Source organism: Leishmania infantum, chromosome 8, assembly GCF_000002875.2.
Source record: "Leishmania infantum JPCM5 genome chromosome 8".
Taxonomy (NCBI): Eukaryota; Euglenozoa; class Kinetoplastea; order Trypanosomatida; family Trypanosomatidae; genus Leishmania; species Leishmania infantum.
The window spans coordinates 98,810-112,370 of record NC_009392.2 but is presented as its reverse complement, the minus strand read 5'-3'; the positions used below and the strand labels follow the sequence as shown (position 1 = coordinate 112,370).

The following is a 13,561-nucleotide window of genomic DNA, read 5'->3' as shown; positions in this document are numbered from 1 at the left end:
CATGAAAGCGACGCGCAGCGCCTCATTGCACAGAAGCAGCACCTCCGTCGTATGCCGTCTCTGGTGAGCGCATGGCTGCGAGACGCACTGCAAAAACAGCAACGGCTCGCCCAGCACGAGGCGCGCGGCAGCGGCGGTCCATGACGCGTTGCCCTTGCCGGTGGCGACACGCCGGGGGAGGTCGAGGCGGAGACGCCGCTCCCCGCGTTGAGCAAGTCGCGTGAGTCGATCTGCGAGGCGTCTCACCATTCACCGTGGCGGGCAGCCAGATGAAGATGATTAGAAAAAAAAAAGAAACGAGGGAACAGCGAGATGTCGCCGTGGTTAGAGTTATCGGCGAGGGCGGGCTCACAGCCGCGCGCACGCCGAGAGAGCCGCACGCGGGAGCCAGCGGGCGGTGGTGCCCTGCAGCTGTCGAAGGCGGTGGGGTTCACCGCAGCGGGTGCCCTCCGCTTCGTCTCCCGTTTGCTTGGGTCTGTTGCCACGATGCTGGATGAGGAAGCGGGTGTGCAGACATGCGCCTGTACGTGTGCTGCCATCCGCAGCATACGAGGAAGGTGAGATCACGCAGAGGCAGAAAAAAGAGAACATGGACACTCGTGTACAGCGGCTGCGCATGCGCATCCATGCAGCCACGGAGATGAGGGAGGATGGAAGTTGACGGCGTGCAAGTCGGTGGAGTGCGGCGTGAGTTCGCAGGTGTAGCACACACGCACCATTCCTCCCCCACCTCCTCGCACACTTGTCGTCAAGAGATCGCCGCTGCTGCTCCGACAGAGGCAGGCGACAACGCCAGTGGCCCCTGCTGGCCACGGGCCCTTGCTCAGACAGCAAAGAAGGAGCGACGCGGATAGATATGAAGAGAAGATGCATTCTTTACGACGGCCCCAATCACCAACGCGCACAAAACAACGCACGCGTGCACCTGCACCGGCGCACACATCACTCACAAGCGCTGAGCCTTCTACATGCTCGTCAGCGTGCCGGGTGGAAGCCCCTGCATCCGCTCCTTCTCGCGCAGCTCGCGCGTCGCCGACAGCAGTGTGAGCACCTCAAAGTGCCGTGCGACACACTTGCGCGCGCAGGCGTCCATCTTCTGCACCTTGACATCAGGCAGCTCGCCGCCGGCGAGCTCGGGGCGGGTGAGCTGGCTGTCGTAGCAGATGTCCCAGCACTGCTCCAGCACGAGGTTGGCAAAGTCCATCATCGAGTAGTGCTCGAGCGCCTGCCCGAGCATCATCTGAGCCTGCATTATGAGCGGCACAGGGTTGACGGGGCGTCCAGAAGAATGAAACGTCGGAAAGACGGAGGCAATGGCTACGCAGAGTCCCGCCGCGTGGATGAGGCACTACGGAGACACAACGGGTGGAAGCACGGTAGGCTGCCTGCGTCAGAACTGCGAGTTCAAGGCACCCTTCGCATGTAGAGCCGTCCGTGAAAGTCGAAGAGAGAAGAGCGAGGGAGACAAGTCCGGTTTATGTAGATTCCATTGGAGGCGGGCACGTAGACAGAAGCATCCGGCCGTGGCAGTGAGCAGAAAGGCGGTCGAAGAAAGGCGGCCGGCTTGCACCGAAGACGATTTTTCGAACGATCCACGAGCGAGGTGACGGCACCACGGCACTTCCCCCCCCTTCCACCACCACTTCTCCATCCGCGCCCATAAGCAAGCGCGCGTGAGTGCGTGAGGGGAGAGGCGTCAAAAATGCCGTTGTGAGGAGCGGCGCTTTTACGATTCTCTCTGTGACGCAGTCGCAAGACAGCAACGGACACCGGGGGAGGGAGAGGGGGGAGCTCACGGGACAGGAAAATAGGTAGAGAAAACTGGACGAGTGTGCGCGGTCGACCAAGACGGCGTGTGGCGCTTGTCGTAGGGAGGAGGGGGAGGGGCGCCGTTGCAAGGCCGCAAGGCCGAAGACACGCCGCGACAGAGCGTCGGCGAAGACGCACGCGCATCTTCAAATAGGAAACGCCGTGAGTTCAAAAACAACAACAGCAAAAGACGAGAATAAGGGCCCTCTCTCCCCTTCGCGCACCGGAGAGGGCGCGAAGGGCGGGGTACCTGCAAGACGCGAACAGATGGTGCGGAGGGAGGCCCCGTGACGTCAGTCGACAGCTGCCGCGCAGGCAATGAAGCCGTTAGCGGAAGAGAGAGAGAGAGACGTGGAGGCATTGGTGGGAAGTGGGCGGTAGGGCAAGGGGGGCGTGAACAGACATACCAGCCTTTACACGCGGCACCGCTGTATCTCAAAGAAGCGTGCACACCCTTTACTCTCTCCCCTCCCCCCACACTCGCACGCGCGCACGCCCGCACATCATGAAGGCCACGTCACGCGCCCCTCCTACCTCCCTCCCTCCTTCGCATTGGCTATGCGCTGTCTGCCTCCGTCTCCCTCTCTCCCTCACGTCTTCGGCTTCTCGCCGTCCGCGGGGAGGCTCGGGAAGCGAGAGGGGTCGGCCCACTTCGGCTTCACGATTTTCATGAGGGACCCCCTCATCAGGCGATCGCCACGCGCTAGCTGCAGAAGAACGGAGATGGTGGTTGTCAGCGTGAGGTTCTCCCATCCCGCCATCTCCTGGATGGCCACGTCGTGATCAAGCTGCTGCTGTGAGGCGCAGCCGTCCACAAGCACCGCCACGCGGATGTTGCGGGACAGCAGCTCATCGGCCGTCTGAAGAACGCACACGTGTGTCTCGTGACCCCACAGCACCGCCTGCTGCACCGGCAAGATGCCTCGCGCAGCGTCACCGTCGATGTAGGGCATCATTTCCGGCACTAGCATCGAAGGCTGCAGCTTCTCGATCACCGGAGCACCCTCAGGCAACGTGATGTCCTTCGCAACATGGCCCACACCCTTCGGGTACTGCTCCGTCACCACAAAGGTGGAGTGCTTGGGCGTCAGGGTGTTGTGGATGGTCGCCATCGAGTTCGACACTTCAACGGCCGCCTGGAAGTTGGGGATGCGGTTGCGCAGTTTTTCCTGGATGTCGCAGCACATGAAGATGGTGCGGCAGCTGTCAAACTTCTGCAGCAGGTGCGACCGCGAGGACATGAGGGCGCGCGATGCCATGGCAACCATCCGAATGACCGCGTTGGTTGACTGTATAAGCGATTGCTTTGGACTGCGATGCAGACGGGGAATGCCGAGAGAGGGAGATATCGGTGCGAGCCAGACGCTGCATCGACGTGCACAGATGTATGCGCGCTTGCGTGTGCGTAAGTGCCACGGCAGACGGGTGCACACAGAACGTAGATGTGTGTGGTGTATCGAGCAGAGGAAGAGTGTGAAGGAGAAGGCTACAGCATGTTGTGGGCGCCAACCACGCAAGTGCATGAGGCTAGCTGCAGCAGACGATGACCTGGGTGGCAATGACGATGGGGCGTGCGCATGCCCGTGGGCATGGATGTGTCTAAAGAGCCGATTGAAGGATGAAGCGTGGCGCGGGAGGCCACACGGAGCAGAGGCTTTGCGGGTTTCGCCGGTGTTCGCCGCTCGCTGCGCTGCCGACAGGTTGTCTCACCGCCACAAGTCAGAGGTCGAGGCAGAGCAGTGGCCACAGATTTCACGAGCGAGCGTCCTTCGATGGCTGCCACGGAAGAGGGTAGCGAGAGAGAGAGAGAGGGGAGGGGAGTCAGGGTATGCCGCGCGCTCCGTGCGTGGGGAGCGAGCGAGAGAGCCGTGGAAGCAAACAAGCAGGTGCGACCTGCTCATAAACAGCCATCAGAGGAGACTGGAAAAGCAGCAGCAGCAGCGGCAGCGTGCAGATGTGTTCGTCACCAACCCCGGTATGACGCGCGGCCATGGCCAGCACATGCGCGCCCGCCGAGAGTCCAAAGATGAGGAGAGGTTCTGCCTCATGTTCCCTGCAGAAGGGAACTCCGTCCCTTCATCGTTGTCCGCCCACCCGCCACCACGACCAGCATCACACTGTAGATGTACTCAGTGGTCCATTCTACAGCAAGCCGAATCCGCGGTGAGTACAGCATCTGCTGCGGTGGTGGTGGCTAACGCAGACGGGGCGGCCCTGGCGTCGTTGGCAGCGGTGGCCTCGCCGCCATCACCGCCCCTTCTCCAGTCGCGCAGCTCCGGCCGCGGCTGCGTGGTGCTCCAGTCGGCGGCAAACTTCTTCATGATTTGGATGATTGGCTTGACAAATCGTGCATCGGATCGCGTCAGCTGCATTACAGCAGACGGCACTGTGGTGACCATCAAGCCATCCCAGTGGGATAGCTGTAACACCGCCGTGTTGTGCATCTCCATCGTTTGCGAGGCGCACCCGTCAACAAGGACGGCGACGTGGACGCCGTGCGTGAGAAGATCGTCAGCGGTCTGCAAGATGCAGCCGCACGTCTCGTAGCCCCAGATAACAACCTGCTGCACAGGTGGAATGCCACGCTCGGCGTCGCCGAGAATGTGCGACCGCACCTTTGGGACCAGCATCGACACTCTCACATTCTTGGCGATGATGACGTCCTCTGGCAGCTGGATGCCATGACAGGTGTGGCCGACGCCTTGCGGGTGCACCTCCGTCGCGACAAACACAGACCGCTCCGGGCCGAGCAGCTGATGCACGGCCGCCATCGCGTTCGTCGCGTGCACGACATTGTGGAGGCTCGGAATGTGCGAGTCCGCTTGCACCTGCGCACGGCACAACATGAAGGCCGTCCGACAGGTGTCAAACTTCTGAATCAACCGCGAGTGCGCAGAAAGCGTGGTCATGGGGGAGGGGGGCCTCTGCGTGCGTTCTGGTGTGTAGCGAACGTGCGTTTGTGTCGGCGTGGCAGCGCAGACGACTCCGAGTAGAAGTGCACTCGCCGCCGCGAGAGGGGGAGAGCAGGAGTGGAGTCGGTGAGTGATGCATGTCCGCATTGCGGCGGGGTTTGTGGTGGTGGGGGTCGAGGGAGGGCCGCCATCCGCCGTCAGCACACACACACACACACACACACACAAACTGAGAGAAAAAGAAAGGGCGCCGTGAGCCCGCACGCCTGCCAGACGGGAAATCCGCTAATCGTGCGCCGGAAAGAAGCACACTGCCGCGTACTCCACCGGCAGTTGAGGGCATCGCGCGTTGCGTGAGGGCGAGTCACCAGCCTCCCCTCTTCCCGCAGCAATGAAGAACCAGCTGCCTGGCAACCAAACATGCACACACGCATACACCGAGATGTCGCTGTCCACCGACGGCCCACGTCCTCGGAATATGCGAGCGCCTCTTCCATGCGTGTGCCGCAGCCATTCGTGGTCGCATTGATCGCCTGTGGAGCATCTTCTTGCTTGTCAAGCAAACTCTGCTCTTCCCCCCCCCGGCCCTTCGCCGCCTCCGCAGAGGCCGTGCGCGTGGCTCGAGAACGTCATCACCGCAGTGGCGCTCCCGTAAAGAGGGGCGGCGGGCGCAGCGAAAGCGATAAGGTGTGTGTGTATGTGTAAGAGAGTGGCGCGGAGCCGGAGGATGCGGCTGGGCGAGATGGGGTGATGCATGATGGCATGAGCAGGCAACCGCACGAGCATGGCGGCGTTTGCACACAGACACACGAGCACACGAGCAAAACAAAGCGCCTTCGCTTCCGCTTCTTCCGCCGCCCCCCACCCACCCATCACGCTGCGGCACGCGGTGGCGCATGAGAGGCGGATGGGGGGGGGAGGTACGGCAGGGAGACAGGAGACGTGCGTCCAACCGAATATGCGCCGCAAGCCACAGCACAGGAGGTGGGCGTGTGCGAGGCAGATCGAAGCGAGCGAGCTGGAGAGAGAAAGAGGGAGCAAGCACACACACACACACACAAACACACAAAACGACAGGGAGACACGTCTGCGTGTGTGTGTGTGTGTGTGCAGGAGCCAGTGCACGGCACCGTCACGACGTCGGCGTGACGACGACACGGAAACGATGGCCTGTGCGTGCTCATCCTCGTGGTGCTTCATCTCTACTTTCAATCTAGTCCGTCACTGCGGCGTCACGATTGACGCTCGCGCTCCTGCGGCGGCACCGTTGGGTCCTCGGAGCGCTCGTAGGGCCGCTTGAACGCGTGCGCGCCATCTCGAATAAGCTGCATCACCGGCTTCCATACGCTGTCGTCCGCGCGCACGATCATCGTGTACACGCCGATAGAATTTGTCAGCAGCAGCCCCTCCCACTTGGACATCTCCATAATGGCGACCTCGTGGTCGAGGCGCCGCTGCGCCGCACAGCCGTCCGTCGCGATCGCTACGCGAAAGCCGCGGCGCAGCAGCTCGTCCGCGGTCTGCATGATGCAGATGTGTGTCTCGTGCCCCCAAAGCACGACTTGCTGCACCGGCAGAATGCCGTGGTCGGCGTCACCGTAGAGGTACGGCAGGGCTTCGGGCAACAGCATCGATGGCTCCATCTTTGGGATCACGGGGGCACTGGGCGGCAGCTGAATCTCGTGGTAGAGCGGCCCCACGCCAGCCGGGTACTGCACGGTGGCCAACACGTTGCAGTACGTCGGGCCCAGCATCTCACAGAAGAGGGTGAGGTCGTTCGTGATGCGGATGGTCTCGTTAAAGCCAGGGATCTTCTCCGCCAGCTTTTCCTGAATATCGCAGCACATGAAGAGGGTGCGGCACTCCGTGAACTTGCGCAGCAGCTGCGTCGCGTGCCTCCTCCGCTGCGGCACCGTAACATCTGAGGTGGGTCTCTCGGCCGTCGCCGGCGCCTTCTCACAAAGCGTGCCGGCGCCCCCGGTGTGGGCCATCGATGTACGGCCGGCGCTGAGAGGGGTGAGATGCTGCTTGATTACGTGCCTGCGTCGTCGCTTTCAGTTGCTGCCAGGGCTGCGGCAGTGTGTGCTGACAACTACACGCGCATTCGCGTGCGCTTCACAGCCGCGTGTTCGAGGCGGCGGTGGGCCGGCGAAAAAATGCACAGAAGGCCGAAATAGACGACAGGAGGGCGAGAGGGATGGATGGATGGATGGATGAGTGAACGGCAGTTGCAGCGTGTGTGTGACGAAACGCCGAAGGAGCGAGCTGCCGAGGTAATAACAGGGGAAGTGGGGGGGAGGGGGGCGCACGAGCCCACCTGGGCTCTCAGCAGCCGCGGGGAAGAGCCAGTGCAGCCGTGCCGCCTCCCCCCCCACAAAGCGACCGGAGGACGGCCCCTGCCTCACACTCGAGCCATACCCGCCTCGCAGGTCGCCCCACAGCCGCTGCCAGTCATGCCAGTCGCCATACCTCGTGCGTCCCCCTCGGCGTGACACCCTGACTCCCCACACCAGCAGTGGGCCTTGTGAGGGGGTCTGGTGAGATGCGTTCGAGTCGCGCTGACACACTACCCATCACATGGGTGACACAGGCGCGTGCTCACTGCCGCAGCTTGCTCCGATGCAGCGCCATCCAGGAGACCTGACCGTCAACATCCGCGGCGATCCATCGCTCTGACGCTCGCTGGGTCGCAGGCGCTTGGCCCTGCCACCACCACCAGAAGCGACTCGGCCATTTAGCAGGGAGGGGGTGGGGCTCTACTTGGCTTTGCTCCACAGCGAGTGGGGATGCACTGGTCCCTGAGGTGCCACGCACGGAGGGGTGTGAGCCCCCCCCCTCCCTCCCTCCGTCGGTCCGTCCTCCGTCATCAGCAGGGGGAATAGCAGCACGAAGGGGACGATAAGGCGGACCGCACGTGAGCATGTGAAGTGCAGTAGAGTGTGCTTCGAAGGCGGAAAGGAGGGAGCGGGGGAGAGGCGGAGTGCCGGGGGCGGAGTCGGGTGGGTTGGGGGAGGAAGGAAGGAAAGAGCTTTAAAAAACAATCGAAGAATCAACGCGACAACGAGCAAATGTTGTGCTGGGAAGTGGTAGGATGTATAAGGTACGGCGCGGGCGGTCGTCAACGTAGGAGAGAAGGATGCGCAAACTCTCTCTATGTATGTGATGGTGATCAGCAGCAAGATCCTCAAGTGACGAGTGCGCGCGCGCCCATTACGTCGTGTCTGTGTGTCTACAGAATAGGGCAACATGGATGCAAGTCGTGACTCCTTCCAACCGGCCTACACACCTTCCACGCGCACGCCAGCCGCCCACTCACCCGCCCGACCTGCGCGCACAGGGAGACAGAGAGAAGGGCGGCGAGGCTGCTCCTCCACGTGCGCATCACACTCTCACCGCTGACTTGCTCAGGAAGGGGTGGGGGGAGGGCGAACGGCAAAGAAACAGACGGCTAGAAGGCGACAGGGATTGGGTGACGGCACCGGGCGGAGACGAGGAACCTAGAGGGGCAGCGTTGGCGTGTGTGTGTGTGTGTGAAGGAGGCCGGAGGCAAGCAAGGGATGAGCTACCGCTGCTTCTGCGCACATGCGCGCAGCATGAGAGACGGAAGAAAGTGGAAGCGAGCGAGCCGGGGGGGGGCGCGCTGGCCCCAACCGACTGACACTCACGAGGCTGTGGTAGTCGTGATGGCGGCGGGCGGCCATTAGATGAGCGCTCGCCGCATGCCTGCCACTGTCACCACCACCAGCACGTCCAACACTCCTTCTCATTGCGTGCGCGTGTGTGCCATCTGCCACGGCCTCCGTCATTCATCGTTCCGCGCGAGCCCCTCGTCTACGTGGATGTCGGACGCGCGTGCATCGCTCGGTCCCTCCCTTCCTCACCTCAGCATATTGGGTACAGATGCATGTACGACTCTCTTACTTCGTGGCCTTCTCATACATCTGGCAGACAAACTCCCAGTCGACGATCTGCCAGAGCTCTTTCAGGTAGTCCGCGCGGCGGTTCTCAAAGTCTTTGTAGTAGGCGTGCTCCCACACATCAGCGGTGAAGATGGGGCGCAAGCCAGAGGTCAGCGGGCAGCCCGCGTTGCTCGTGTTGTCGATGCGAAGCTCCTTCGTCCGGGGATCGACGCAGAGCCACGTCCAGCCAGAGCCAAAGTTGTTCACGCCGGCCTGCTGGAAGGAAACCGTGAAGTCGTCGACGCTTCCGAACTGCTTCGCGATGGCATTCTCGAGCGTCTTCGGCATCGGCTTGCCACCAGGCGACAGGCACTTCCAGAAGAAGGAATGGTTGAAGTGCTGAGCGGCCTGGTTGAACATGACCTTGCTCTCAGTGCTGCCGCTGGTCGCCAAGATGATCTCCTCAATCGTCTTCCCCTCGCAGCCCTTGCCGAGCGTGTTCAACTTGTCCACGTACGCGCTGTGGTGCTTCTTGTAGTGCAGCTCCAACTGACGGGAGCTCATGACGGGCTGGATGCCGTCCTTGTAGTTGAAGCCGAGCGTCGGCAGCTCGGCCGGGTACCGAAGATGAGGAAGGGTATGGTAGCACAGGAACGAAAACCCGACGGGAGCGGTGGCCGTGGCGGCTTTCATCGAGACGCGGCGGAACATTCGGAATGCGGGAGGACTGGAGTGCTTGGGGGAAAGGGAGAGAGTGGAGGCGTGGAGTCGTGCGATGCTTTCAGTGCAAAGAACTCGATAAAGTGCACTTCGTTGGTGGCGGAGGAGTATGGGGCTGGTGATAGGATGATGGCGCGAGGGGAGGGAAAGGTATGGAGCGAGCAAGGGAGAAGCCGGTGAGGCGGTTGGCCAGCGAGAGTGTCCGCTGGTAAGTGGGCTCGCGCGCGGGGTAACCACCGCACGCCCCGGACAAGGTTCTGAGAGCGGCCGCAGGAGCAGCACGCAGCTCTGCCGAGGAGAAGGGGGAGGAGGGAGGTGTATCGCTCCGCATCCGCCGCGCCCTCTCACGTTCTCGCCGGGGGAGCAAGGAGAAGAGGATGAGGCTCGTCGCCGGTTTCTCTCTTCAACAACTACGATGCCGTTCTTCTTCCTCGCATGCCGGCGCATGCCCAACTCATCGTGCAACAACGCATTAACGCAGCAGGCGCACGTTACACATGCCCACACACCATCCTGTGCGCGCAGACTCGCGCACGCACGCAGACGACGGCTACTACCCACCCAAGAAGCGAAGAGTGAGAGCCACGCACACATGCCCAGAGGCGAGCAAAGGCACGACTCCCTCTTCCCATCACACAAGCTTCGCGTTCTGGCTGCGTATCGGCAAAGAGCACCGACGCACGACAGCAAACGCCGAGGCAGATCCGCGCCCTCCCCTCCATTACGCTACCGGTACACGGGGTCGCGATTCGCCCAGCTGTACGTTTTCGACTTGAGATCGGCCACCGTCTGGTTGCGGTTGTACTGCCGGCCCCGCAGGATGTACCCGGAGAGCCAATACTTTGTCTTGACGCAGTTGCGCGGATGAATACGCCAGTCCAGCGGCGTGAGCAGATTCGGCGAGCCGCCGTTGCCGCCACCGGCCGGGTGGCTCGACACTCGCTTCGTTTTGGAGTGCACCTTTGGCCGGTGCGGCATGTTCTCCTCGATGCTGCGCTTACTGAAGTTGCGCTGCTTGTTGTACATGACGCCGGCACGACGGCCAAAGACGGCGTGGCACGTGCTGTCGAAGAGACGCACCTCCTTGGAGGGCAGCAGGAGCGGGACAAGGTTCGGCTCCGACCCGCGCAGCACCACAGCCGCGGTTCCGCTCGCCCGGCAGATGACGCCACCGTGCCCCGGGTACATCTCTACGGAGTGGATCTCTTTTCCGTAGGTCACCTCGGTCAGCGACACCGTCTGCCCAATGGTCGGCAAGCACCCCTGAAACGCCTTGTTGTAGATGATGCGCGGCAGCTGCTTGTACGTGAGCAGCTCCGCCACATACGCGCCGTTGGCGTACAGAAAGAACCCGAGAAACGTCTTCTTGCGCGGGATGTGCACGACACACGCGAGCCACTTAGGGATGCGTTTCTGTGGTTTGTGATTCACCATTATCCGGTAGCCCCACGAGCGTACCTCGTCGCGGCGGTAGTGGCCGAGGAGCACCTTGCTGCCTGGGTTGGTGCCGCTGCGGTGGCCAAAGTAGTCGCGACTCGAGAACCCCTTCCAGTCATAGTAGAGCGGGGTGTAGGACATCATGTTCGCGCCGACCTGGAAGGGCGACCAAATATCTTTCTGCAGGATGTGCTGCGAGTAGCCGTGATCAGGCGAGCGCACGTACTCGAGCCGCAGCGTCACCGGCGGACCCTCCTTGAAGACACCAAAGTCATCTGTGTAGCCGTCGTACATTTCTGTGTGCTTCAGCTGCGTGTCCCTGCCCGCTTCCAGCTTCGGCTCAAGGCCGTAGTGCTGGCTGCCTTGCTTGCCGATGGGGTTCACGAGCTTCACGCCACGGCAGGGCATGAGGAGCGGACTGACGCTCGCCATGGCCGATAGAGGGGTTGACGAAGACGACAACGTGCCGGTGGCGGCCGCCGCGGAGGATGGGCCTATGCCAGCAAGCACCGCCGCCGCCGCCGCTGGCACGCCGCCGATGGCGGAGAGGTGAAGTTGCCGGCGGAGCATGAGACAGACACGGCACGACACGACACGACGCACGCGCTGCCGTGGCGGACAATGCAGTACAACGCCGTCTTCGAAAGCAACTTGGAGGCCCGCTGGGGGGAGGGGGAGGCGGAGGGGTCCCTCGTGCTCACCGGGACGCTGGTGGCCACGCAAATCCTAAACCGAAGCACAAACAACAACAGACGCACACGCACAGGAAGGAACGGCGATGGCAGCCGTGGAGCAGAGCCGATCAGATGGTTTTCAGAACGGAAGCCACCGGCGCCCACACAGTTGACAGACAAGAGGCGTGTAGTGCGTGCCCCCTGCCCCTCGTACAGCGCACACGTGTGGTTGTGGGGCGGTGATTGACGCAGGAAGGCGAAGGGGCGGCCCTGAGTGTGGAGGGGGGGGGTTAGGGCATGAGGGCAGAGAGCAAGCGATGGAGAAGGAGAGGGGCAGCACAACAGCATGAAAGGAGAAGCAAGCGTGCGTGCGCGCATCGAAGCAGGGCAGCTGAGCAGGTTTCACTGCGCACAGCTACAACGTGCACACTCCAGTGCGCATGGCGGTGGTATGCTCACCCCGCTCTGCGTGTAGCGAGAGGTATGGAAGGGGAAAGGCAGACAGGTTGGTGCAGCGGTCCAAAACACAGCCCCAACACACGTCGTGGAGACCCCGACAGTGTGCGGCATCGTCGGCCGTGTGGGAAGAGCGGGGGGGGGGGCAACGCCGAACATGTGCATTGCAGGAATACGGCTCCCACGTATCTCTCTCTGTGGATGTGCGCCTGTTCTTGTGACTCCTTGATTGGCGGCCGTGTTCCTCCTTTCAGGTGTTTGGAACCCCTCCCCCTTGAGTAGGCAAGCGACGTAGATAAGGAGGCGGGTGCGGTCGGGCCTCGCAAGGAGAGCGGTGGCGATAAAAAGGAGTCGCAGAAGGCTTGTCACAGCGGCCATCACCATCTTCCCTCCACGCCACCCGACCTTCCTCTCACGTACGGCGTGCTCATGTTTGCAGCACCCTCACGTTCGAAGAGGAGTGTAACGGCGCGACGCGAGCCACACACAAACACCACACACACACACACACACACACCTCCGAAAAAAAGAGATATGCGGCAGCTACAACTCGTACAGGCCGACGCGCACGCTGAGGTACATGATCGGCAACGCGTGTGCGCGTGTGGGCGTGCTTGGTCCCGACAATACAGCCACTGGAGAGGAAGAGGAGCAACAAGAGCAACAAGCGAGGCAAGCAAACAGCCGGGGTCAGCAAAGATGCGGATGGCGTCAGTGATGGCGGTCGCGCGTGGCACACGGAGGAGTGGCTGGCTCTGAGGGGAGGAGGGGGGAGGGGGGGGCGTGGGCGAAGGGATGGATAGCACTCGTGGGTATCTGTTTAGGCCCGATAGGCGTATGCAAGCATGTTCTCAAGAGAGGCCCCCCCTCGCTCCGCCGCCTACCCGCGCGCGCACGTGCGTCAACAGCTGCACGTCTCCCTCCCTTACTCCAACACCGCCACGTGCGTTCATATGCCACCGTCTGCTGTGGGGCCTACGTATGGCCCTCTCGGTGCCTTAGCTTGCACACACACATACACACACACACACACACACACACGGCACGCTGATCGGGCGTTCCAGCCACAAGAAAGAAAGAGAGGGCAAAGGCCGCAACGCTGGAGAAGAGATGAGGGAAGCGGGCGAGTAGGCTCGAGATGCAAGCAATGTAGGTATGACGCCAACGCGAATCGTGTCGGGGGTGTGGGTGCAAGCATCCCTCCTCTCTCTCCTCCGAGAACCGCCATGCGCACCACGACCGACAGGAAGTCCGGAAGCAAGCGGCACGACGCATAGGAGAGAGAGACACGCACACACACAGAGCGCTACAGAAGACGCACGCTGAGGGCGGGAGAGCCGGGCGACTAAGGCCGCGTGACGGTCACGGCCCTTGCGCAACGCGAAGGTGCCAGGCACACGCAGGCATCAACAGAGAGCTGTCGAGGGCACCAAAGAAGGAAGTGCGAGGGAAGATCAATGAAGAGGACGGTAATGCTGAAAGAAGAGAAGGGAAACGCAAGAGAAGAAGCACCCTGATAAACGGTGGCGGAGGCAGCAACGACGCGGACAGCCGCCGCCACCACGGCAAAGAGCTGGATGGGAAAGACACATGCACACACATGCACGGCACCGCACGTTTTCGATTCCGGAAAGGACGAACAACGCCGCAGCCA

The 13,561-nt window shown here is 62.1% G+C and overlaps 6 protein-coding genes across 6 annotated transcripts; all 6 read right to left on the bottom strand.

The window, feature by feature from the left end:
• Positions 1–964: 964 nt before the first annotated feature.
• Positions 965–1,252, bottom strand: LINJ_08_0340 (conserved hypothetical protein; the record flags this gene model as incomplete). The annotated part of the gene is made up of 1 exon (XM_001463338.1): positions 965–1,252. The coding sequence occupies one exon, from the start codon at positions 1,250–1,252 to the stop codon at positions 965–967; it is 288 nt and encodes a 95-aa protein (XP_001463375.1).
• Positions 1,253–2,399: 1,147 nt separating this feature from the next.
• LINJ_08_0330 (putative mitochondrial associated ribonuclease) lies at positions 2,400–3,077 on the bottom strand (the record flags this gene model as incomplete). The annotated part of the gene is made up of 1 exon (XM_001463337.1): positions 2,400–3,077. One exon carries the CDS (start codon positions 3,075–3,077, stop codon positions 2,400–2,402), a length of 678 nt encoding a protein of 225 aa, XP_001463374.1.
• Positions 3,078–3,938: 861 nt separating this feature from the next.
• On the bottom strand, positions 3,939–4,868 carry LINJ_08_0320 (hypothetical protein, unknown function; the record flags this gene model as incomplete). Its single annotated transcript, XM_001463336.1, has 1 exon — positions 3,939–4,868. The coding sequence occupies one exon, from the start codon at positions 4,866–4,868 to the stop codon at positions 3,939–3,941; it is 930 nt and encodes a 309-aa protein (XP_001463373.1).
• Positions 4,869–5,953: 1,085 nt separating this feature from the next.
• Positions 5,954–6,712, bottom strand: LINJ_08_0310 (conserved hypothetical protein; the record flags this gene model as incomplete). Its single annotated transcript, XM_001463335.1, has 1 exon — positions 5,954–6,712. One exon carries the CDS (start codon positions 6,710–6,712, stop codon positions 5,954–5,956), a length of 759 nt encoding a protein of 252 aa, XP_001463372.1.
• Positions 6,713–8,638: 1,926 nt separating this feature from the next.
• Positions 8,639–9,331, bottom strand: FESODA (iron superoxide dismutase; the record flags this gene model as incomplete). The annotated part of the gene is made up of 1 exon (XM_001463334.1): positions 8,639–9,331. One exon carries the CDS (start codon positions 9,329–9,331, stop codon positions 8,639–8,641), a length of 693 nt encoding a protein of 230 aa, XP_001463371.1.
• A 735-nt stretch (positions 9,332–10,066) lies between these two features.
• LINJ_08_0290 (putative ribosomal protein L2) lies at positions 10,067–11,209 on the bottom strand (the record flags this gene model as incomplete). Its single annotated transcript, XM_001463333.1, has 1 exon — positions 10,067–11,209. The coding sequence occupies one exon, from the start codon at positions 11,207–11,209 to the stop codon at positions 10,067–10,069; it is 1,143 nt and encodes a 380-aa protein (XP_001463370.1).
• Between the last annotated feature and the right edge of the window lie 2,352 nt (positions 11,210–13,561).